This window comes from Podarcis raffonei, chromosome 12, assembly GCF_027172205.1.
Source record: "Podarcis raffonei isolate rPodRaf1 chromosome 12, rPodRaf1.pri, whole genome shotgun sequence".
In the NCBI taxonomy this organism is placed as follows: domain Eukaryota; kingdom Metazoa; phylum Chordata; class Lepidosauria; order Squamata; family Lacertidae; genus Podarcis; species Podarcis raffonei.
Genome location: NC_070613.1, coordinates 57,108,409 through 57,131,978, shown reverse-complemented (window position 1 = coordinate 57,131,978; position 23,570 = coordinate 57,108,409). Strand labels below are relative to the sequence as shown.

General features: G+C 41.5%; 1 protein-coding gene across 6 annotated transcripts in view; it reads left to right on the top strand.

Annotated features, from left to right (window-relative positions):
- The window catches only part of GLI3 (GLI family zinc finger 3), a 232,096-nt gene extending 209,171 nt beyond the window's left edge, over nt 1-22,925 (top strand). For all 6 annotated transcript variants that reach the window (XM_053359307.1, XM_053359305.1, XM_053359304.1 and 3 more), the window contains 5 exons: nt 6,898-7,047; nt 8,388-8,552; nt 10,891-11,181; nt 15,813-16,140; nt 19,002-22,925. In XM_053359307.1, coding sequence (XP_053215282.1) covers nt 6,898-7,047; nt 8,388-8,552; nt 10,891-11,181; nt 15,813-16,140; nt 19,002-21,262 — 3,195 coding nt within the window. In that variant the 3' untranslated portion in view covers nt 21,263-22,925. The remainder of the gene's footprint in view (nt 1-6,897; nt 7,048-8,387; nt 8,553-10,890; nt 11,182-15,812; nt 16,141-19,001) is intronic.
- Nucleotides 22,926-23,570: the final 645 nt, after the last annotated feature.

Genomic DNA, 23,570 nt, shown 5'->3' with positions numbered 1-23,570 from the left:
ATAAACGGTTTTTAAATAAATTAATAAAGGAATGGTCTGTATTTTCCGTGTTTAAATATTTGCTGAATGTGAAAGAATTGAACGTGAAAATGAACTAGAAATTGTTCAAAGTTCCATTCCCAAATGAAAGTTCACGTTCCGCTTATAAGGCAATTATGGGAACTGCTTTCAGAGATTTTTGAACTGGTTCAAACTAGTTTGTTCCCAGCACTGGTTTTGCTTAATAGGCTAGAATTTCCTTATTAGACCAGACCAAAGCTTCATCCAGCCCAGCACTGCTTCCAGAAATGACAGGTTAGATGTTTAGGGAAAGTCTCCTGCATCTTGTATTCGGAGCTGTGCACCCTTCATGGGTCTGACAAATGTCAAATAGCATATTCTCTGTGAATTTGTTGAATCCTCTTTAAAATGTTTTGTTTTTTTAACTGGCTGCAAATTCTATAAGCCTGACGGTGTTTTGAGAAGTACTTCCTTTAGACTTTCTTGAACCTATTGTCAGTCAGCTTCATTAGGGTATTTTTGCCCCAAAGAGGCAACAAACATGATGAGCTGTGTAGTACATACAAAAGAATCCACACACCCTCCCTCCCCCAATAATCATAAGGCACAAAATTAAATTTTGTTAGGAGGAAAAAATCCTCATCTAGTCCCTGGAATGTGACATTTCATGGGTATAATAAGGTTAAAAACATTATAAATTGAAACTCTCTAAATCCTTATTATGCTCTGTACTAAAGCTTCTGTTTTACATAATACTCTTATTTCAGAAGGCTCTTTGTTTTTGCAGACTAAAATCTAGCCATTCTCTCCCATAGCGGAGACCAAGGGAGTCAAAAACACCATGAAAAATCCAAAGGTAATTATCGGAATAAAAGAACCTGGAAGTAGATCACAGACTTTGGAACGTTTTCAAGGGAATTCTGTTGCAAGTTTTATGTTGTTTGAAATATGGCATGTTATTTGTGGCAACTTCATTCTTTTATACATGCTCTTTCCAGAAAGGTAGCTCTCAAATTGTAGAAAGGGAAACAGAAAGGGAACCAGACTGCATGAGGAGCCTCACAACAAAATGCTGTCTGCTTGCGTGTCTGAAGGTCCAGCCACCACCACCAAAGTTCTCCATTCCCAAGCAGGAGGTTGCAGAGAGTGATTGAACAGATGAGAGTTGGCTGCCAATGGAGCAAGAGGCAGGGCTGGCAGGCTGGAGAACAAGTGAATGGGCAGTCCTTTTCATTCCCCCCTGACTTCCAGTTCTCTCAACAGTCAGCCAGAATTCTGTGGGTTCTGAGCATGTGCCCTCCTCCTTGTTGCCCCTTAGCGATTTCCTTTTTAAGATTCTTTTGATACGTCTGAAAACCTCATGGTTACCCTGAGTCTGTTGATACCTCCCTCTTATGCTTAGCTGTTGCCATTTTGGTTGCATAAGCAACAGCGCAAGGAGAATAGAATCAGAATATAGGATAACACATTGCAGGTTGTTGCAGAACAAAATGTCAGCTGTAAATGCATCTAGGATCTCTTTAGGTCCATGCATATAGGTAATGGCTGTCCAAATGCAGTATAGGTGGTTGTTGGGGGAAATGTTCCTAGATGCTGCTTGCTGGTTTTTGTTCAGCAAAATGATTATAGTAGACCTTGGCCCAATTTAGACACCTGGGCCTTCAGTAATGTGTTTTGTATGGTGGGGACTGGGACCAGGCATCAGGAGTTTATATGCTTGGGACAGTGTTGCATACAAATGCCCAATATATACAAATCTACCCAAAGGGTTGGAAAGGTCACAGGCATCTAGTGTACTGTGCATATGTTTGTATTCATGATCACTCACCTATAGGCCTGAAAGCATGATGAGCGCCGCAACCCCATAGTCGCCTTTGACTGGACTTAACCGTCCTTTACCTTTACCTTACCTTTATTTGTGCTAGGGATTGAGCTGGAGCCAGAGGAGTCATAGGCTGTTTCCTTATACCAGGTTAGCCTATTTCTCCATCTCACCCAGTATTGTCTACTGGGTCCCATCTCCTGATGCTTTTAACCGCAGATGCCAGGAAGTGAATCTGGGAAGTGTTTAGCCCCTGCTAAAGGAAGAGGAGGGAGGATGGCTGGAGAATGTAGACAGTGATCCTGTTACCTCTCACATGACTGATCCAACACTCTGCCATTTGAGCTAACTCACCCCTGTACCAAGACAGAAAAAGAGCTTAAACTAGAGGCAGGTGTGTGGCAGGAAGAAAGTACTGCTGTGTTAGCTGGGCAAAGATCATGGTACGTACTGATACAGGCCTGGCCAATGCAAAGGCTTTTTGCTACCTGATAATCTTCTGTTTGGTTCTATGTTTGGTTTCTGATGCCAGAGAACTTAACATTCTAGTATTCACTAAGACCACATTGCATCTTCTGGCCCCTGGAGAGGAGCTCTTTTTATTGCTGCACTATGCTGAGGTAAGCTAAGGTTTGGCTTAGCAAGTCGTCCAAATGAGGACTCAAGGTTAAGCTCACCTCAGTAACTACAGGCTGTAACCAAGAGTTGTTCTCAGTTACAACACACGGACAGTGAGGAGAGAGCTTGACCATGAGATCTGGTGGGGATAACACTCTGAGTCAAACCTTGGAGGAATTCAATCCTGTGGAGCTTAGTCTCAGAGCTGTCAATGTTTCCCTTTTTTAAGGGAAATTCCTTTATTCTGAATAGGATTCCTCGCAAGAAAAGGGAAAGGTTGGCAGCTATCCTTAGTCTATGGCTAATGTGGTGAATCGGTAATAGTGCTTGTGATGTCAAAGTTGAAAAGATTCTCAGCTTCAGTTGTCAAGGCTTTGGTTGCGTATATAAGAGTGTTCATGTAATATGTGTGTTTAATACTTGAAGCTCCCTTTAGACTGCCTGCACAGTTTAGCCAGTTAACTCATCCCTTTTTGGCATTTGTTCAAATCACAATCCCATAAATGGGATTTAAATGAAGCGTTGTATACTATTTGTGGCAACTCTGTGTAACTTCTTTCATCGCTTTGAAAAAACTGCAGTAGATCTTGCTGCAGACATCAGAATACTGACCCTATGGTGTGTTTTTTTAAATTGAAGATTCAGCAAGTGGTTTTAATTAAAGAGAAGGGATAGCCAAGCTGGATCTGGTAAGAGCAACGCAAAATGCAAAAGGAAAAAACAAAAACTGAAGCTAAGATTGTGAGGTGTAAATAGTCCCACTCTTCTTCCAGCACAGAGACACCTCTAGCATTGTATGTTGTATCTTGGATTTTAATTGTGTTGAAATTGTGCAGCCAATCTTGGCTAAAAAGCGTACGCATAATAAAATAGATAAACAGCTTCATTCTTACTAACACAATTGCTTTTCTATGTGAGTGCTGTGCACTCATATATATTTGCTTTTTAAAAGAACAAGGGCAGATATCAGAGAGGAAAGGAAGAGATCTAAACTTAGGAGAAAGCTGGTGTCAGCCTTGCAGAAATAGAAGATGTGAAAGGAAGTAAGATTAAGTTAATTCATGATGAGCACCGAGGACTCGTTTTGTGGGTGCTGGGAAAATGAGTGAGGTGGGAACAAGGTCTATGAGATTGCCTCACCCCGCAAGCGCCCACGTGGACTGCTTCAATCAGCAGAACTGGCACTGCCACAGATGCCACAGAATGCCCGTTCCACATCGTGAGAACTTGGATTGCTTCGTGTGGTAGCTCCTTCACTTTGGAACTCCCTGCATTTTGAGATCAAACAGGTGCTTTGCTGCACTCTTTTCAGTGCCTGCTAAAAACCTATCTATTTAGAGAAGCCCACCTAGATGCTTTAGAAAGTTGGAGTGAATTTCAATTAGTATTGTAACTTTATTATGTTTTAAAGTCTGGTTTCTCAGTTTTATTGTTTTATCTTTCTGTAAACCACTTTAAGGTGTTTTACAATCAAGCAGTGTATAAAATTTCATGAAATTAATTAATTAATTAAACAAGTTGCATTTTCCTACTCCCAGAAAGGGCAGGTTTTGCAGTGAAAACAGAAGCTTGTGAACATTTGGCTTTCCTCTAGAGGACATGGTTCTCAAGCTAGTTTTGAGAAAGGCAGCTTCAGGATGAATATTGATCATTTCATGAAGACTGTTTTATTTACTTCCCTTCCATGAAACATCCCAAAACTATTTAACAATAAGCGTCTAAACAATTAAACATACACACTCCCTCCCAGACTGCTAGTTTTGGGGGGACTTTAACATCCGCACTGAGGCAGCTGGCTCCGGGGTGGCTCAGGACTTCATGACTGCCATGGGGTTTGTCCCAACATGTCACTGGTCCAGCTGTGTCAGGGAGGTGATTAATACATCGTTTCGAGAAGGGGTGTTGGCTGCCTGCATGAAGGAGGTAGTGGTAAAATCATTCCTCAAGAAACCCTCCCTGGATTTGGAGGATCTAAGTTATTACGGGCCGATTACCAATCTCTTCTTCTTGGGCAAAGTTCTTGAGCAGGTGGTCACAGAAAAGAACCAGCCTCTCTGGGAGGAAACTAGATTTTCCAGATCCATTTTCGTCAGGGCTTAGGCTTGGTTTTGGCACAAAACTGCTTTGGTCTCCCTGTAGGATGACTTCTGTTGTGGACTCTCCTTCCTTGGAGGTTTTTAAGCAGAGGTTGGATTGCCATCTGTAAGGGATGCTTTAGTTGAGATTCCAGCATTGCGAGGGGTTGGACTAGATGACCCTCAGGGTCCCTTCCAACTCTACAATGCTATGATTCTATTATCTTACTTTGTTCCTTTATTCTGATGAGGACAGGACTGTTCTTTCTTTTTCATAATTTACACACACACACAAATCAGGTGTGCTGAGCTGTTCATTTAATAAATTGAGGTTTTTTGCGGTCACTTCTTTTTCTTTCAGGAAATGGGAAAGCACATAAACCTCTCCATACTGCCCTGATTCACTTTCAAAATATTGCCATCTGTACACTCTCAGTGCAGGCCCATGTAATATAAATGGACTACAGAGATATGCACTTGAAGTAGAAACTCTTAAAGATTACATGCTGTACTCAGTCCAGCACATCTGTTCAGTTCATATGCCGTGTGTGCCATTGTAACTTAAAACACACACACACAGAACAAATGGTAATAAAAAAAGTTGTCTCTTATAAGGAGCTTACATCTGTTTGCCACAGGGATGCCATATGATTGTGAAGATCAGCAAGCCTGTTTGGTTGGCTATATTTCTGTGGCCAAATATGAACTACTGACTTTCCATGAGCTACTTAGGGAGAAGGTATTAAGTGAACTAACTGTTCCCGCCCAACTTTTTGGGTCTGATATCAAACTTGAACTAGGAAGCCACCTAGTGGCTAAGTGGTGATTGTGTTCTTGTTTGTTTATGTGAATGTTTATTTATGTCAATATTTATGCCACATTCTCTGCCATTCATACAACACCCACAGCAGTTTATGAAACAAAAGAAAACAACTCCGTACTCCTAACTCCAAATAATCTATAAAGCACACATCACAGTGTGGTTTTTAAAATCCATGCAGTCAGGAAGCCATGCAACCATTTAAATCAGCACAGATCTGCCCAGAGGAAAAGCTTTTGGGGGGGGGGGAGTAGAGGCAATTAAAAAATAATGACCTGGGACCTGACCCACTCCATCTAGGGAGGGCCTTCCATAATGATTCCGCCAGAAAGAAGCTGCAGCCCTGCTCCCTCTCAGGGTGTTTTTGCCAACATCTAAAGAGCCATGGGAGCTGTACAGAAGAAGGTGCTCCCTGATTTATGCTGGCCCTAGGCTGTTTAGAACATACTGAGGTTGCCATTTTGGCCACCTTGAGAAGAAAAAACACTGAACAGTTGAGTTTTAAAGACAGACCAAGAGACCATCAGGTACCAGGAGGTCTCCAACTTTTACACCAACTTTTCTTACAAGATTGTTGTAAGAATTGCAATATAATATATGTAAACAGCTTTGGACTATTGCTATGATTTTTGTTACTGCACTCTCATATTGTTTTCCTTTTGAATGTTTGATCTTCATAGTTTATTTCATATACTACACTTGATCTTAGCGAAAAGGCCGAGAAGCGAGATATATATATATATATATATATTTATTTATTTAGGGGCAATTTAAGCACATGTTCTACCAAGTTTCTCCATTGTTGTTTTCCAAATGCAGCATTCACATGATACGAAGACTATTGATGATAGTGGTTTGTTTTCACACAGTCAGGCTATTGTGTAATCGTTGCAATCATTTCATGGGAAATGTAGCAGTATGAATGTCAGCTTTATTTAAAATACAGTGGGTTGATAAATTCCGTTTTTTATCTGGAACCCTTTGAAACATATCAGTTACTTCAAAAACAATATGGGTCTGATCCTGCCAGTCAGCTCATGTTGAATTTAATTTAACCTGTTAAATTTTATGTGAATTACTTAATTGGAATAGAGGACTTATGCCATAGCAGGTGATGTGGTATAAAGTACATCAGCAACTATCAGGAAAAATAAATTAAATTATGTTAGAACATTAAATAATAGCCAGATAGCTGCTACATATGGCAGTTCCCAACGTTGTGTCACTTTCACACACTTAACTCTGATCAACTTAGAATATTCAGAAGAAGAAAGAGGCTCTCAGAGAAACTTTGTGAAAAAAAGACATTCACTTAGAAATTATCCAAAGTAATGGATTTCCTGGTACTCTTCTGCTTATAGAAAACCAGTTGGCTTTCATCGAGACTGATGGGCTTACAGAAGTAGGTGTAACTTATTTGTTAATATGAAGGCCATTCTGTACACAAAAGTATCATTGTGTTGTTCTGCTTCCAGGTCAGTTAGACTTACTTGACCTGATGTTTCTAAGCATATATGAAGAATTGACAGAAAGTGACGTTAATGTTCTTTGTATCCATACAGCATATCAACAACGATCACATACATGGTGAGAAGAAGGAGTTTGTATGTCGATGGCTGGATTGTTCTCGAGAGCAGAAGCCATTCAAGGCTCAGTACATGCTGGTGGTACACATGAGGAGGCACACGGGAGAAAAGCCACACAAATGCACTGTGAGTCAACAGCCCCAAATCAAACCAATGGCCCCATGGAGTTGTTTCCATTTCCCTTTTGCGCAAACGTGATTTTGGCAGGTTTTGCTGCCTCGTGAAACACTACTGCCTAGAATGTGGCACTATGCACAGCAGCGAAATCAGTGCTGGAACCAATGATATTTAACTTAATCTTATGTGATCTTAAAGTGGAGTGGCTAATCAGTTGTCGCTGGACTACAGCTTTCACCATCCCTGATTATTAGGCATCATCCTGACAAGTCACCCATCCCTGTGCCAGAAAGGTGGGCAGTGGCACAGCCAGATGTTCAATGACATTCAGCATGGCTGAGCAGGCTGCAAAGGAAGTTCAGAAGATCTCTCTGAACTTGTGTGCAACAAAATGGCATTTGAGATTTAAGTTGAAAGGGAATATTGTAAATGACTTTTTAAAATCCACGTGCCACCTATATTTAAAATGCACTCTGCAGTACTGGTTGATGGAGAAAAACAGCATCTTCTCTATTAAAGACTGTCAGAATTCTGTCCTTTTGATTACATTTCATAAAACCAGCTGAAGACATGGTGTGTCAACTGGTGTCCAGAGGCTTTAGATATAGAACCAGCTATTGCAACTGATTTTTTTTAAAAGGTTTTTTTTTAGATGAGATTTTTTAAGAACAGTTCTATCTGGTCTTTACATTTTAGTTTTTACATTTAGTTTTTATTGTGGTGTATATTTTTATGGTTTTATTGGGATATTTAGCAGATTATAAATATTTCTAATAAATAAATGGAGCTGTCTTCCATGGATTAATCCACATACTTCAGCAAAGCCAGTTTAGCTTTACCATCAGCAAGCCTTGTGACAGTGAATTACGTAAGAATTCACTGCCTAGGAAACTTGCTTTTTGGTTGTTCAGACTCTTCTGATCACTTTTTCCATTTAGATACTGAGTGCTGAACTATAACCAAACAAGCAAAAAATGAAAATTAAGGACTTTCAGCCTGATTCAGTTCATGTTAGGCAGAAGTAAGTCTCACTTTATTAAATGGGGCTTACTCCCAGGTAAGCATGCAAAGGAAGGCAGACAGAATTGCATTACATTGTCTAAACAACCCTTCCCTGTATATTGATGCAAGCTAGGCTTTTATCTTACATACTTTTAACCAGGGATTATGATGGGCTCAACAAAACAAAAGAAAGAAATCTTGAACACATTGCTATTATGGCTAGATCCTGGAAAGCTGCTCTCCCTTTGATGTGGTGCTATTTCATTGGCTTATCCTCCACCCTCGCAGTCTCTACTTTCTGTAACACCAAGTGCTCAGAATAATCCATATTTGCATGTCGTCTGCAGTTTGAAGGTTGTACAAAGGCCTACTCCAGGCTAGAAAACTTGAAAACTCACTTGAGATCTCACACTGGAGAGAAACCATATGTCTGTGAGCATGAGGGCTGCAACAAAGCATTCTCAAATGCGTCTGATCGTGCCAAGCACCAAAACAGAACTCATTCCAATGAGGTAAGGAAGCACATGGGCTGTAAAATCCCCCAACCATGCACAGACATAATCCTGTCAAAAGAATTTATTGTAGAATATATACCAAGAAGAAACACCCCACAACTTTGAAGATGCAAAACTAGTACATTGCATACATTTTGAAGGTCATAAATCATTTTAACAGTATGTTTTTAAAAGGCATATTTAAAAAGCAAAGGTTGCTTGAAAGAAAGTTCCTTGATTTCTATTCAGCGTATTTCAAGTACTTGTTATTAAGATCACCGCTATGTCTAATGGATACGCTTCAGCTGATGTGCCACAAACAATGGCCTGTGTTCTGCCATACCCAGAGAAACATCCTGCGCAACGCAGCCGACCCAGGCAACCTCTTATTCTATAAGAAAAGTTGTGTGAAGGGTGGCACAAACTTCCTTTGTGCCATGGCTTGCTTGCCCTCTTGTCTACACCTTTGTCACTTCAAAACTGATGCCAAAAACACATAAAGCAAAGCCTCACAACAGACAAAAAGCACGGCTTACTTCGAAGGACAGCCCTTGCTTCTTCATATTGCTGTACTACCCTGATGGGGGCTTCATTACAGGAGCTGGGTGGGAGCAGTAAACATGAAGGAAACTGGTGGAGAATTGGGTGTCCTGACTTGCAAATCCACCATTAGATACAACCCTCTGTTTATAAATCTTACAATATTTCTGTAGTGCATTTGGCCACTTCCGTGTGCCAGTACAATAGAACAAAGCACTGGGTCATATGAGTAATCCTAAGTAAATAAACAAATTGAAATATGGACGGGGACCAACTTAAGGACTTGCTCTCGTCCACGGGCAGCTCATCCCATTTTGCGGACTGAGGATTGATTATGTGGCTGCACCTTCCGGCAAAGTTTTGCAAGAGGTCCACGAGATCTCATCGGAAGCTGCTCCCACTTCTCTAGGGGGAATGGGGGCGCCCACACTTTGGATTCGGCCACTTGAGACTTGCTACCTCAGTCAGCCTCATGGGCAGGCAGGCCCTGCTCCAGTCCAGCGGAAAAGTTTACTTACAGTGGTGCCTCGCAAGACGAAATTAATTCGTTCCGCGAGTTTTGTTGTCTTGCGATTTTTTTCGTCTTGCGAAGCACGGTGTCGGGAAAGTTTCTGAAAAGCTTCAAAAATCACCAAAGTCTTAAAAAACCTCAAAAAAGGCTACCACACCGCGTTCTATGAGTTGCTCCTCGAAGTCAAGTCGCAACTGTATTAACGGTGTTAAGAAAAAGGAAACAAACTTGCAAGACGTTTCCGTCTTGCGAAGCAAGCCCATAGGGAAAATCGTCTTGTGAAGCAGCTCAAAAAACAAAAAACCCTTTCGTCTAGCGAGTTTTTTGTCTTGCGAGGCATTCGTCTTGCAAGGTACCACTGTATCTTGCCAAAGCTGATCCCATGCCACATCACAAGCTGCTTTTGAAACTGCTGCTGGGGGGCTGTTCCTCTAAAGTTCCCCTTAGGCTCACAGAACTACTTTCATAATTCTTTTGAACTTAGTTGAGGTGTACAATGTTTTCTGGACTTGAAACAATTCAATGCTCATTCAAGATTAGAGGTATTTTATACCCCTAAGGGCCACTTCATATTTTTCCCCCATAGGAAAATAAACACGGACCCACGTCACATGATATACATGTTATTTTCCTCTTCGTGTATCATAAGATATATTGAATTAACAAAGGAAAAATGTCATACAAGAAGAATCCCAGAGACTTGCAGTGCTGTTTACTAGTGACACCTGCTGGTTAGTCACTGACAGTGTTAAGTGAGATTGGAATCCCTTTGGCGTTCAGTATTCTCTTAAGAGCCTAGTGAATATCAAGATAAAGTAATCAGAGTAGAGAATGAGAACTGTGCAGAAGTGATTCAAGGATTTGTGTTGTTTTCCCCAAAGCCCTTCCACATATTCAAAGCATGTACATTGTACTTTGAAAGGAGCTCAGCGTCATACACAGTAGAGTACCATATTGCTTTGGTACTCTCCTGCCAAAAGAACTACAGAATTGGCAGTCTCCCAGATGAATTTCCATACAAGTGGCCCATCAGGAACTGATTTCATAGGAAAGCACACTGAGGCACCATAGTATCAAGATTAGAGAGCTTGGATTTAACCTCTGTTAATTCTGCTTCACTCTTATGAGTCTAAACTTGCAGACCTGTCCACAAGCACAAGGCACTTCAGAACCCATCAGCCATTGGCTGAAAGATAACATCCACAGCCTGTGGCCTCTGAATGTAGCAGTAGTATACTGCATAGCATTGTTAAATGCTCCATGGAAGAACTCATAACCAATACTGACATTTCTTTCCACTTGCAGAAACCCTATGTCTGCAAGATACCAGGGTGCACAAAGCGCTACACAGACCCTAGTTCTCTCCGGAAGCATGTGAAAACGGTGCATGGTCCTGAAGCGCATGTCACCAAGAAGCAGCGTGGAGACATCCACCCAAGGCACCCACCCCCGAGAGACCAAGGCAGCCATTCTCAGACAAGATCCCCAGGCCACCAGACTCAGGGCGCGATTGGTGAGCAAAAAGACCTCAGCAACACTACCTCAAAGCGTGAAGAATGCCTCCAAGTGAAAGCGGTCAAGTCCGAGAAGCCCATGGTATGCAACATCTTGTGCTTTCTCCCCATCTCCCTTTCCCTTTCAGGTTGCGGGGGGTTCATTGGTTATGAAATACTGCAACTCTTAAGCCTTTGGTTGCTTTTCTTTACAATAACCTGTTACGAATGGAAATAAATTATATCTGGCAGCTCTAATATAATGAAACGTTTGGAAATCAAACAGTGTGAAGCTATTTGTAGATTAGATAGGCTGAATACTTACATGCTTTGCATCTTGACTCAAAATGCCATTTAACCACCACAAAAAACAGGAAATTTAAAATCCATTCACACTTAAGTTGGCATAACAGAACTCGCATGTGTTACTCCGTTGATATTAAAAATGACTTGTGGTCAAGATTTACCAGATGTATATTGTGATATTCAGTGCCATTATAACCCTGAATAAATTGCACCTCTGTTGTCTGAAGTTTGGATGATCCGGTTCTTCGCACGGTGCCATTCTGATAAATGAGGCTTTATTTAGGGCACAATCCTGCAGGAAGCTCTCCTGTGCAAGTTCCATTGAAGGGAACGTTATCACCATTCATTTTGATGGTAATTGCACAGGAGAACTTCCCCCACATTCATGTATTTTGTGGTAATCTGGTTTAAATTTAGTTCTTTCAAATTCATAAATGTGTGGAGAAAGGGCTAATCACCAAATAAAGTTGCAACAATGTTTATTAATGTTTAAGTGGAATGAATTGTGAAGAATTCTGATTTCAAATTCTTAAATATCAAGTCAAAACACTGAGTTCGTGGGTCAAAATGGAAATAATCTGCACAACCTAGTTCTCACGGTGTTGGTAAACCTTTACCTGGGTGTAGCACATCAGTTTGTAGGTGTGGTCGGCTTTCATAACTGAATGCACCTCCACAAAAAAATTCCTGCACACAGAAAGTTTGTGTGAAAGAAACCTTCTCCTTGACATCTCATTTTCTCTGTGGAGACAATTTTTGGGATGGAGGAGTGTTCAATCATGATTTTTCTATGTGAAGTCATAGGTTTACCAATTCAATGTAAGTAGATCAAGACTTCAAATTTGAGATTCCCAAATTGGAAAATATATCCAATATGACTTTTAATAAAATGTGCCATGTTGATTTGCTCAGTCTAGAAATCTGTTGAGCACTCAGATACACACACTGATATCCTACATGTAAAAATCCCCCATATTTTTCAAGGGGAGAGTAGACCTGGCTGTGCAAAGGTATCAACACCTTGCCGGGGGGGGGGTGGAAAGTCTCTATTGGGGAGCTCCATGTTTGTATTTAAAATCCTGGACCCAGGTCAGAAATTGGACTCAAGTGACTAAATTTTAAGTTCCTTCTGTGTTTCAGGTGTGTCAGAAGTATTTCCTAGCCTAGTTAATATTTCAGCAATGTGGTTGAATTGAGTGACTTTGGGGGGAAAGGGAGAACAAAGATTATAAGAACCATGCAGAAAATAAAATTTACTTATAACATTGAGCTTAATAAATGTTAATCAAAATTAGGTGCTAAAATAGTTGAATAAATTATGACTTGACCATGTTGTATGACTTTTCTAATTGTACTAATCTGGTATTTCTTCTATCTAATGCTCTTAAATGACTTGTTCTAACTTCCTAAGGACAGTGGGTAATAAGGTGAGGGGATTTTAACTTCTTCTCAATTCCTTCAATGCTACTTTTGAAAACCATTTGCTTGCTGCCCAGGAACATTCCATCAAACGCATCCATTGGCATTTCATAACAAATGGCATGTAGTACAACTGGAATTATGGCAATTTTAAATAGACGTGTACGTGTTCACATACACATCCGTGACCACTCTCTGTTTTGTGAATGAACGTGTCTGCTGTGAGCAATTAGTCAGCTACAAGAACAGGCTTCTGACTCTCAAATGTCTTTGTTCAGCTAGCATGAAACAGTAACTGCCCCAGTGATGCTTCCCTGGTGAATTAATTAATTTAAACATTGCTACTGGGGTTTTCAGCTGAATGTCCACAACACATTACTAATAATGTCACAAAAACTAGATAATTTTGTGTTGCCGGTGATCCTGAAAACACTTGCATGCTCATTGCTCACTTAACGGGAGGTCTTTTTGTTAAAATCGCTGAGATTTTTTCCCATGGAGATCAAAAGCTGATATAGGAGGCTGTTCTTGAGAGCAAAATGATTTTGCATGCCTTAATCAGGGTTCTGTGTACACTGCAACTCTGCTGGAGCACAGAAATTGTGTCCAATGTGGCACAAAATTCACCTTTCATTAAAATAATAACAGCAGTTAGCCTTGAGGCTACAAAGATAGACTTGCAAGTATATGGCCAGTGATGTGGATTTCCCAGAAAATTTTAAATCACACTGTTTTCTGGGAAGTTTTCCAGTGCCCAAAGTCTATTGGAATCTGACTTCCATGTGATACTATAATGTCCTAGAAGTCCTACTGAGTTCAGTAGAGTTTACTCCCAGGTAAGTATGTATCACAGCCTTACCATGTTTATTTGACTTGCATAACAAGCAAAACTTTTAAGGCATGATGTATTAATTTTACATACTATATACATTTCTAAAAGAATTTCAGAGTAGCATAAAAATAAAAATATAAACACATTTCCCCAACAGCCATAGTTACTATTTGCATTGAAATATTTGATTAGGAAAACAAAACGAAAACCAGTAACACACATTTTGTGTGGCTTAAGCGGTACAATCAAACTAAATCACAGCTTAGATTGGAATTTATTTTTTGACTATTTGTAAATATTTTAAGGCAGAGCTTTCCAAACTGTGTGTTGTGACACGTTAGTGTGTCGTGTGCAGGTGTGTTGCGCAGTGTGTCCGTATCTCTTATAAGGTGTTAGTTTAACCTCCCTTTTTCTAGTAAAACAGAATTACTGTGTCGCGAAATGATGCATGTCTAAAAAGTGTGTCACCGACATGAAAGTTTGGAAAGCTCTATTTTAAGATATGGCGATTCAATAGCACCCGCCCCACCCCCTGACAGTTAGCAAACTCAACACAGCCAGAGGTCTGTTTATTTCACATGTAGATATTTCCTAGGTATGAATCCTGTTTTTCCTTTGCTTTGCCTTGTTATGGAAATTTATTTATTTATTTGCAGGGGTTTTGACTAGATGACCCTCAGGATTTCTTCTAGCTCTGTAGTTCTATGATTGTATGATTTTTTATTATTATTATAATTATCATCATCATTATTATTATTTCAGGTTAAATTACAATAGTGATTTTAATGAAGTTATTTTGGTAATATCTGCTTGATACGCATCCATCTTATTAACATCTAGAAACATTTAGAAACATCCTCTAAAAAGAAACATCATCTAAAAGCACTGCTCTGCTTCTCTCTCTAAGATCTCTTTTAGGTGAGGTTGTTGAATACATGGCAAACACTGCAGTGTTGTTCTTAAGCAGTCTGAATATCGCTGCAGTAAAATAAACCTTAGGAAGCATATCTATGAGCTTCTCCAGGGCAGCGGATATGTTTAACTGTGACAGGTCAACATGGCAGCAGAAAAACTATCATGGTAGAAAACCATAATTCTCATCAGAATTTTCAGGAAAAGTAAATTCTTCTTTGAGGCACAGTGGAAGGGAAGTTTCACGGAAATGGTTGCAGTGAGTAATACTTTAGCTGCAAGCTGGTATTGATCTAGTGATGGTCATTGCTGCTCTGTGGGATATTTCCGATGGCATGATGAAGGCTTTTCGTGTACAAATCCATGTTTTGAGAGCAGCTTTGTTTTATTTACTGTACAGTGGTACCTCTGGTTATGTACTTAATTCATTCCAGAGGTCTGTTCTTAACCTGAAGCACCACTTTAGCTAATGGGACCTCCTGGTGCTGTTGCGCCACCGCCAGAGCCCGATTTCTGTTCTTGCCCTGAAGCAAAGTTCTTAACCCGAGGTACTTTTTCTGGGTTAGCGGAGTCTGTAACCTGAAGCGTATGTAACCCGAGGTACCACTGTATTGGCCAGTGCACAGTACTAAGGATGTGCACTGCAATGAGAGCCAGACCCTTCTGAATATTAACTTTATAACACTAGCACCTGGCTAACTCCATGGAGATGGGGCTATACATATATTGGTGCCATTCAGCTGCAGATGATCATTTTGGCCGGGAATTAAAGAGCTATTTTCAGCATCTCCAATGTATTGAACTCACAAAGGGAATGTTTTCCAGCTGTGCCACGAGACCCCTCTCATTTTCAGTAGCTTTTTTTTAAGCATTTCGTCTGATGTGGGAGAAGGATGTTACTCCAGAAGCACAAGCCCAACATCAGAAGAATGCACACACTCTTTTGAAGAGCATGCCCTAACCTTAGATTTCAGAAGCTTAAAGTGGTTTGGTAAGATGAGAGTCCTTGGTAGCATCCTGTACTTGCCTCAGCATGACTCTGACCTAGTAAGGCTTTTCTTAATAATGAAATTGTGTTTATTTCTCAGCCGTCTTGCAAGGTACCTCATTTAAATAAATAACAGGTACCTTGCAAGATGGCAGAGAAATAAACACAGTTCCGAGTTCTGCCTTGCCTTTCTCTAAGCATGGTGGATCTTAGGTGCATTCTGTTTCTAACTGGTTTCCCTCTCCCCCCCCCCCCATATCTTTTCTCCTCCAAACAGACATCTCAGCCAAGCCCTGGTGGTCAGTCTACATGCAGCAGCGAGCAGTCCCCCATCAGCACCTATTCCAACAATGGGACCGAGCTTAATCTGACCAGTCGAGGTAGTGTAGGAGACCTCAGTGTCATAGATGAAACCCCTATCATGGACTCTACCATTTCCACAGCAACCACAGCACTTGGCTTGCAGACCAGGAGGAATATGACAGAGACCAAATGGATGGAGCAAGTTAAGCTGGAAAGGTTGAAACAAATCAGTGGAGTGCTTCCAAGACTGAACCCCATTCCACATTCCAAAGCCCCAACTTTGCCGCCTCTCATAGGAAATGGTAAGACATGCTCATTTAATGTAATCTGCAGCTGGACCATTGATGGGGACAGACTGTTGCCAGCACTGACTGCCCATACATTACTGGGTTCAGGATACCTCAAAGACCGCCTGGTCCCTGCCTAGTTACTGAGATGTTTGGTGGAGTCACTGTCCGTGTTCCCCATGGTATGGATGCATGGCTCCAGTACACCATGTGTGTTCAGTATTGTGAGCCGAATTTTATGGCACATCCTTCCTGTTGAGGTCACAGAGTCCCACCCCCCACCCCTGTTGAACTTCTGGTCTGCCTACAAAATGCTTCTTTTTCTTCTTCTTCTTGTTGTCCCAGCAGACATTTTAACTGGATTCTGATTTTATAGTTTTAACTGAATTTTATTTTCATTGTATTATATTCCATGTACACCACTTAAAGAAGATTGGAATTAAGTGGTATATAAGTTCTCTAAATAATAAGATAAAATAATGAATCAATGAATCCCCTTTAGAATCCATTGACACTTTATCCCCCCCCCCGAAAAAAACCCCCAACCCTGCACAGGGTTTCTTTAGTGCTTTTGCCATTATAATGCAACTAAATAAAGTGCATGCTCATTCTAATTTGAGAGTACCAAATCATGAAGTGTTGATAGGCCCTTCCCTGACTAAAATTATCAAGTAAGAAGAGTTTGGATTTGAAGAGTTTGGATTTGATATCCCGCTTTATCACTACCTGAAGGAGTCTCAAAGCGGCTAACATTCTTTCCTTCCTCCCCCACAACAAACACTCTGTGAGGTGAGTGAGGCTGAGAGACTTCAGAGAAGTGTGTCTGGCCCAAGGTCACCCAGCAGCTGCATGTGGAGGAGCGGAGACATGAACTCGATTCACCAGATTATGAGTCCACCGCTCTTAACCACTACACCACACAAGGTCAAAGCTGAACAACATGATCACCATGTAATTATGCCATGGAACTTTAGTTGGGATACAGCATTTCAAACCACAAGTGGATATCACTTTTTTGAATGCTCTTCCATGCAGAATACAGTTTTTGCTAAGAATGCAACCAATTTAGAACATTAATTGATTCAAGATACTCTACTAAAAGGTGCTGCACTAAGTCAGTGATTAAGAAAAGATTACTGTTGTTATAAATAAAACCTGCAAAAAAACCTCCTAAAAGAGATAGTTCCTCCTTTTCTTTCTCACAGGTGGAATGACTGTTTTAAGATGATGCGGGTGCAGCACAGTTATCCAGTTTCTGAAAGCAAAGTATGCTTCTTGCTTCAGAACTGTTGTTCTACTCAAATGCAAATTTTAAATAAGTATATTATTTAAAGTAGGTAGAGCAGTTGATCAATTGAATAAGATTTGTTTAATCATGTTAGACCCTTATACTCTAAGCCAGTGGTTTTCACCCAGGGTGCTGTGGCACCCTGGGTATCTTGAATGATCGTCAGGGGTTCCACAGGGCTACTCTGGCCTCTCATGCCCTCTCATGTCTCTGCCTCCCGAAGGCTCCCACAGCTGTTGGTTGCAGCAGCCCAGGCAAATGGTGCCTCTGGGGCTCGGCAGGGGGTGCTTCCCAGGCCCCTGTGGGGCAGCTCTCTTTGAGGGGGGGGCAGCTCAGAGAGCAGAGGTGGCAGTTGCAGCTGCCCAAAGGACTCCCAGAGAGGTGAGAAGAAAGGAGGCTGAGGGAACACTCCCCAAGGAAGGGTGTTCCAAAAGGGGTGAGGGGCTGCCGGCTCTGCAGGCCAGGGGTGACATAACTGGGCTCCTGGGCCCCCAGGGGTGCCGCAGAAAGAATGTAGTTGGTCAAGGGAGCCATGGACCCAAAAAGGTTGAAAACCTCTGCTCTAAGCCTATGCATGTCTACTCAGACCTTATGAGTTCAGTGGTGCTTACTCACAGATCAGCATGTATAGGATTGCAACCTAATTTCCTGCTCATAGGGAAGGTGGTAAGATTCTTATTATTAATATTTTATTGAAAGATGGTATGGTAGAATTCTTGTGTTTAGTCCAAAGTATGTGTTAATGTAGGTGACAGATGTGAATGGAGCTGGGAAACAAAACATACCCAGAGTCCATCGCAGGTCTCATCACCATTTTTGCCCAAAGATTATTTCCTTCAACTTTGTTGCAAAACTCTTTCAACTGCAGCCACCCATGCAAAACATCTGTGGTATTTCTTGTTTCTGGTTTAAGTTCATTCCAATAAAGGGAACTACAGAAAAGAAAAGAAATTATTATAATTGCTTATTTTATAATGTTGTTTGGAATGTCATGCAAAAGATATTGAAGAATGACTTTCAAATTATCCCAGATAATTTATGGAATTGTATATTTTGCAATTTTGGCTTTCACTATGGTTTGATTAAGACTGTAATCTACATTTTTAAAAAAGACTGCGTATTTTCACAGATCCAGTCAGTGGAGTCCTGCTAGAGACGAGAGAGACCAGCCAACATAGACCCAGTTCTTACCTAGTTCTAGGGTTGTAGTCGTGCTACTCTTAACATGCTTTTTTCTCTTGGAAGGTCTTTTAATTTTTGTATAGAACAGCATTGTGGACTTCAGTTGTGTGAGCTACCAACTGAAGAAGCACTGTAAACCTCAGTGGGAACTTGTCCACAGCACCAGGCAGCATCGTTCATTCTGTGTTGCGTTGCGGCCAGTGTCTGGGCAATGCCTTCAGCTTTCTTTCATCTTGCAACATTATTCTTTGTGTGCCTGAATCCAAAAGTCTTGTTGGCCCCATCATCAACATTTTGGAAATATAATGGCATTTTCTTGGAAACGCCTGTAGCACATTTTGTACCATTTATTTATTTCACCTGATCAACCTGGAGTCTTTTCTTCTCTCTTTATCCCCCTCCCCAGGTACTTATTCAAGCAGCAGCTGCAGCATTGGAGGAAACATGACTATTCTAGCCAATAAAAATGAACTCACAAACATGGACATTACTGTGCTCAACATGCTGAACAGAAGGGACAGCAACACCAGCACCATCAGCTCAGCCTACATGAGCAGCCGCAGATCCTCTGGGATTTCACCTTGCTTCTCTAGTCGGAGGTCCAGTGATGTTTCCCAAGGCGAGGGGAGGCTCCAGAACATCAGTGTTACTGATTCCTACGACCCCATTTCAACTGATGCCTCTCGGCGATCCAGTGAAGCCAGCCAGTGCGATGGCTTGCCAGGTCTTCTCAGCCTGACCCCCGCCCAGCAATACCGTCTGAAAGCAAAATATGCAGCAGCTACTGGTGGACCCCCACCCACACCACTCCCTAATATGGAGAGGATGAGCTTGAAAACAAAAATGGCACTATTGGGTGACTGTAGGGAGTCTGGAATGTCACCACTGCCCCCAATGAATTCTCCCCGAAGATGTAGTGATGGTGGGACAAACAATTACAACAGGCGACACATACTGCCCCATGATGTGTTGGGGAACAGCACAAGGAGAGCCAGTGACCCTGTGAGACCAGTTTCCGATAACCTTTCCTTTCCCAGAGTCCAGCGTTTCAACAGTCTCAATAGCTTTAACCCTCCTGTTTTGCCTCCATCTATGGAAAGGCGTAACTTCATCCTTCAGAACTACACCCGTTCTGATGGTGGCTTGTTCCGCAACTGTTCCCCTTGTCCTCCTAGTATCTCTGAGAATGTGGCCATGGAAGCTGCTACAATGGAAGCAGATGGCAGTCTGAATGATGAGGATCTCCTACCGGACGACGTGGTCCAATATTTGAATTCTCAGAATCAGGGCGCATACAACCACCTGCCGAATGGTGGACTAGATCACAACAAAGTGCATCACAATTCAGCATTGGGGTACGGCAACAACTTTGACCAGTCTCCTCCACCAAACTCTGAGGCCAGTAAAAACGACCTGCCAATTCAGTGGAATGAAGTAAGCTCAGGAAGTTCCGACTTGTCTCCGTCAAAATTAAAATGTGGGCAACGGTCCCTGATCCAGCACACTCAAACCTTAGGCCTCTATAACAACATGGTCGTCCAACAGCAGCACCATGGGCTGGAGAGAAATGCTGTGTCCCAGCAAAATGGCTATCAGCATCTTCTAGACAACAATGGCTCCTGCAGTTTACAGCAGAATATGGTCATGAACAACAGTGACACCAGTCATTCTTACCACCTTCAGTCAAATAAGGCACAGCTGTATGGTGAAAGTATTGGCAGACAACCAGTGGGCAATACCTATGACATTGTGATTCAAGGGCAAAAGCTGGGAAATAATTTCATGCCAAATAATGGAAACCAGCAGAATTTTGGCTGCACTGCAGTATCAGAGGAGCAGTCTCCCAATGTAATTAGCAGGATGCAGGGCAGAAATGTGGTTGCCCAGGAGTACCTTCATAATCAGTCAACCGATGATATCTACTGCCAAGAAGTCAATCATTCCCATAAAATGATGATAGAGCAAGTTTCAGCTCCCTCACAACCCACCCTTTATCAAGGGCCACAAAGTTGTCCACTGTCTCACAATGCTGGGATCCAGCCATCAGGTCTGGTGATGGCAAAAGGGTACCAGCCCTGTGCCAACTACTGGGGTGGCAGGCGACAAAACACGTCAAGGAATAACTTGGTGCAGCCCCAAGGACACATAAGGGATGCCAACCAGCCACACAGGGTCAATGGCATCAAAGTAGAATCCCAAGGTCAGTCACAGCAGTTCTGCTCTAATATGCAGAATTACTCTGGTCAGTTGTATGACCAAACCACAGGGTTTAGCCAGCAAGCTCTGAAAACAGGTGCTTTCCCTCTTTCAGAAGCTAACTGCCTGCTTCAGGGGGCCAGTGATGCTACTTCGTCAGAGCTTCTCTCCCCAGGAGCCAACCAGGTAACGAGCACCGTTGACAGCATTGACACCAGCAGCCTCGAAAGCGTGCAGATTGATTTTGATGCTATCATAGATGATGGTGACCATGCCAGCTTAATTTCAGGAGCCCTGAGTCCCAGCATCATTCAGAACCTCTCCCGCAACTCCTCCCGCCTCACCACTCCCCGAGCGTCTCTTACATTCCCAGCCATGCCCATAAGCACAAACAACATGGCCATTGGGGACATGAATTCTTTGTTGACCTCACTTGCAGAAGAAAGCAAGTTTCTTGCTGTTATGCAATAGACATACACAACTTAGGAGATGAAAGATTTTTTTAAAAAGTAATTCATTTTTTTTAGTTGCTTTAAGTACTTTAGCAGTCTCATCTCACCTAAATGGGATGTGTTTCAAGTATATTCCTTTTATGGAATAAGGACTCTGAAAAACCCTAAAGTGTTCTAGGGAGAAACTGTCTTCCGTTTCAGTTCTGAATCAGTATTGTTACACCCACAGTCCCCCTTTTTTCCAATGTTTATATGCTTCTTTTTTATTTTATTGTTTGTTTATATATTTTTTGTAATTGTAAGCCAATGTAAATGTGTGATGTGCATGCTGGTTTATCTTTGAGGAAGGTCTGATAAAATGGCATTGCCTCTTCCTGTAACTCAAAAGGAAATAACAATCCTATATGGTTGTTGCTGGAGTTCTTATACAGCCGGGTTCTAACGTGTAGACACAACATTACCAGGAGCACATATATATATTGAAGTTTGGGGTTCCATCCTCTTAGCACTGATCACGCAAACCCTGTCAAGAGGAATGGGTGAATGGTTTAAAGCAACTAACTTATTCAAAAAAACCCACGTGTAATGGTTTGAGTTGTCACGTCTATTGCTCTACACCAGTGGTTTTCAAGTTTTCTGCATTCAAGGACCTCTCTCTCCGCATAATGCTTTGCCTGAGGCAAATCTTCTCAGTCATGTTCTAGACTGCACAGTCAGTTGATGCAGAGTGCTGCCTTGGCCTGCTGGGTCTCATCATGGCCCTACTTGAGCTGAGGAACCGCCCAAGACCACATTGGCTACATACTGCGTGGGGTGTGTGTGTCAGTGATAATGAACAAGTCTGTCATTACTGATGTTTTCACTTAAGAACGTGTAGAAGTGCATCTAACAAATTTTAGGGTTCTCCAGAATGCAGCTTGAAAACCACTGCTTTGGACTGCGGAGAGACAAAATACCATATAAATAAATAACTCTGAAGCATATTCCAATAAAAATAAGTTGGTTAAAAAAGAAAATAATGACTGCCCATTTTTATGTCAAAAATTGGCTTCAGTTTCCAAAACCTCCATTGCATAATGAGTAAGCCTCACATTTTTTGTTACAAAATGGGGAGTAACTTGAACATGTGCGTGTATGAAAATAAATCAATATCTATGCGAGTGCTATTATAAGTCTGCTTGTCTGAGACATAAATGTAAACACAAGTTGCACTTTTAAGCAAGGTTTAGTTCAGATTGTTGGCATTCACTTCAGTGCAATATGCATAGATCTAAGTGGTTTAAAAGCTCAAGCTATAATATTCAAAATGTTTAGTTCTTGTTTACTATAATTCCATTTAACAATAACTGCCTTCCAGTGGTGCTGTAAATGTCTTCTATCATTGGCTTGGTGATACGGCCAAAGCTTCATTCATAGAAAGGGGCAAGAATGTCACCATTTCCAACTATATATCCCTATCAGCCTTCCACTGCCTCACCACCCTAAGCCATGGGGCCGGAAACTTCAAGCACAAATGAGCCATACAAGTAGGATGGTGTGATACAGAAGAAGGCGAGAACAAAGCAAAACAACAGAACAAAATGAGAGGCGCTAGTCCTTGATAAGAAGGTTCAATCCACAGACAGAACATACAGAACATCACATCATTTTGTGCATAATGTGTATTTTATCATCCCCCCCCCCGGAAAAATAAGGGTTCCCTTTGGGATAGGGAATCTGTCAATAAGTTCAGTACTACAAGAACATTTCACCCAGTAACAGCTATTCTGATAGCTCTTCCACCAATATCCATCAGTGGTGGTCTATCCCAAATGTAGAAGTTGCTATTCACACTACATTATTTTTTACATAATGTTTATAAAATCTTCATAGCATTCTTAAGCTGTTTGTGGAGATTGAGTTGGCCTACCATCTAGAGTTCAATTTACATATCCCTGACCTGTTCATTTTTCACTGCCATCTTGGTTACTTCTCTAGTCTTGTTGCACAATGCTACACAACAGCAAGCACAATTACATCCATACATTTAAATGAGCTCAAGTTAGCTCTGTTGGATTGTGGCTCTTATGTTTGTATTCTGTGTAGTAGCCCACTCTGTTTCTTAACGGTCCATTGTATAAGTGAAGAATTGGTTTGTGAAAAGCAGAATCTCTCTCTAGAGATTTCTAGAGAAGTTACTCTAGAGATTTCTTTGCACCTCTTGAGTTTTATCAGGACTTTATTTTTCCTGTTGCTCCAACTCTAGGCTGATGAAATTCCAAAAGGCCCATTTTTCTGGAACTAAACAGCTGCACTACTTCTTCAACCCTTAATCATGTCAAAATTAC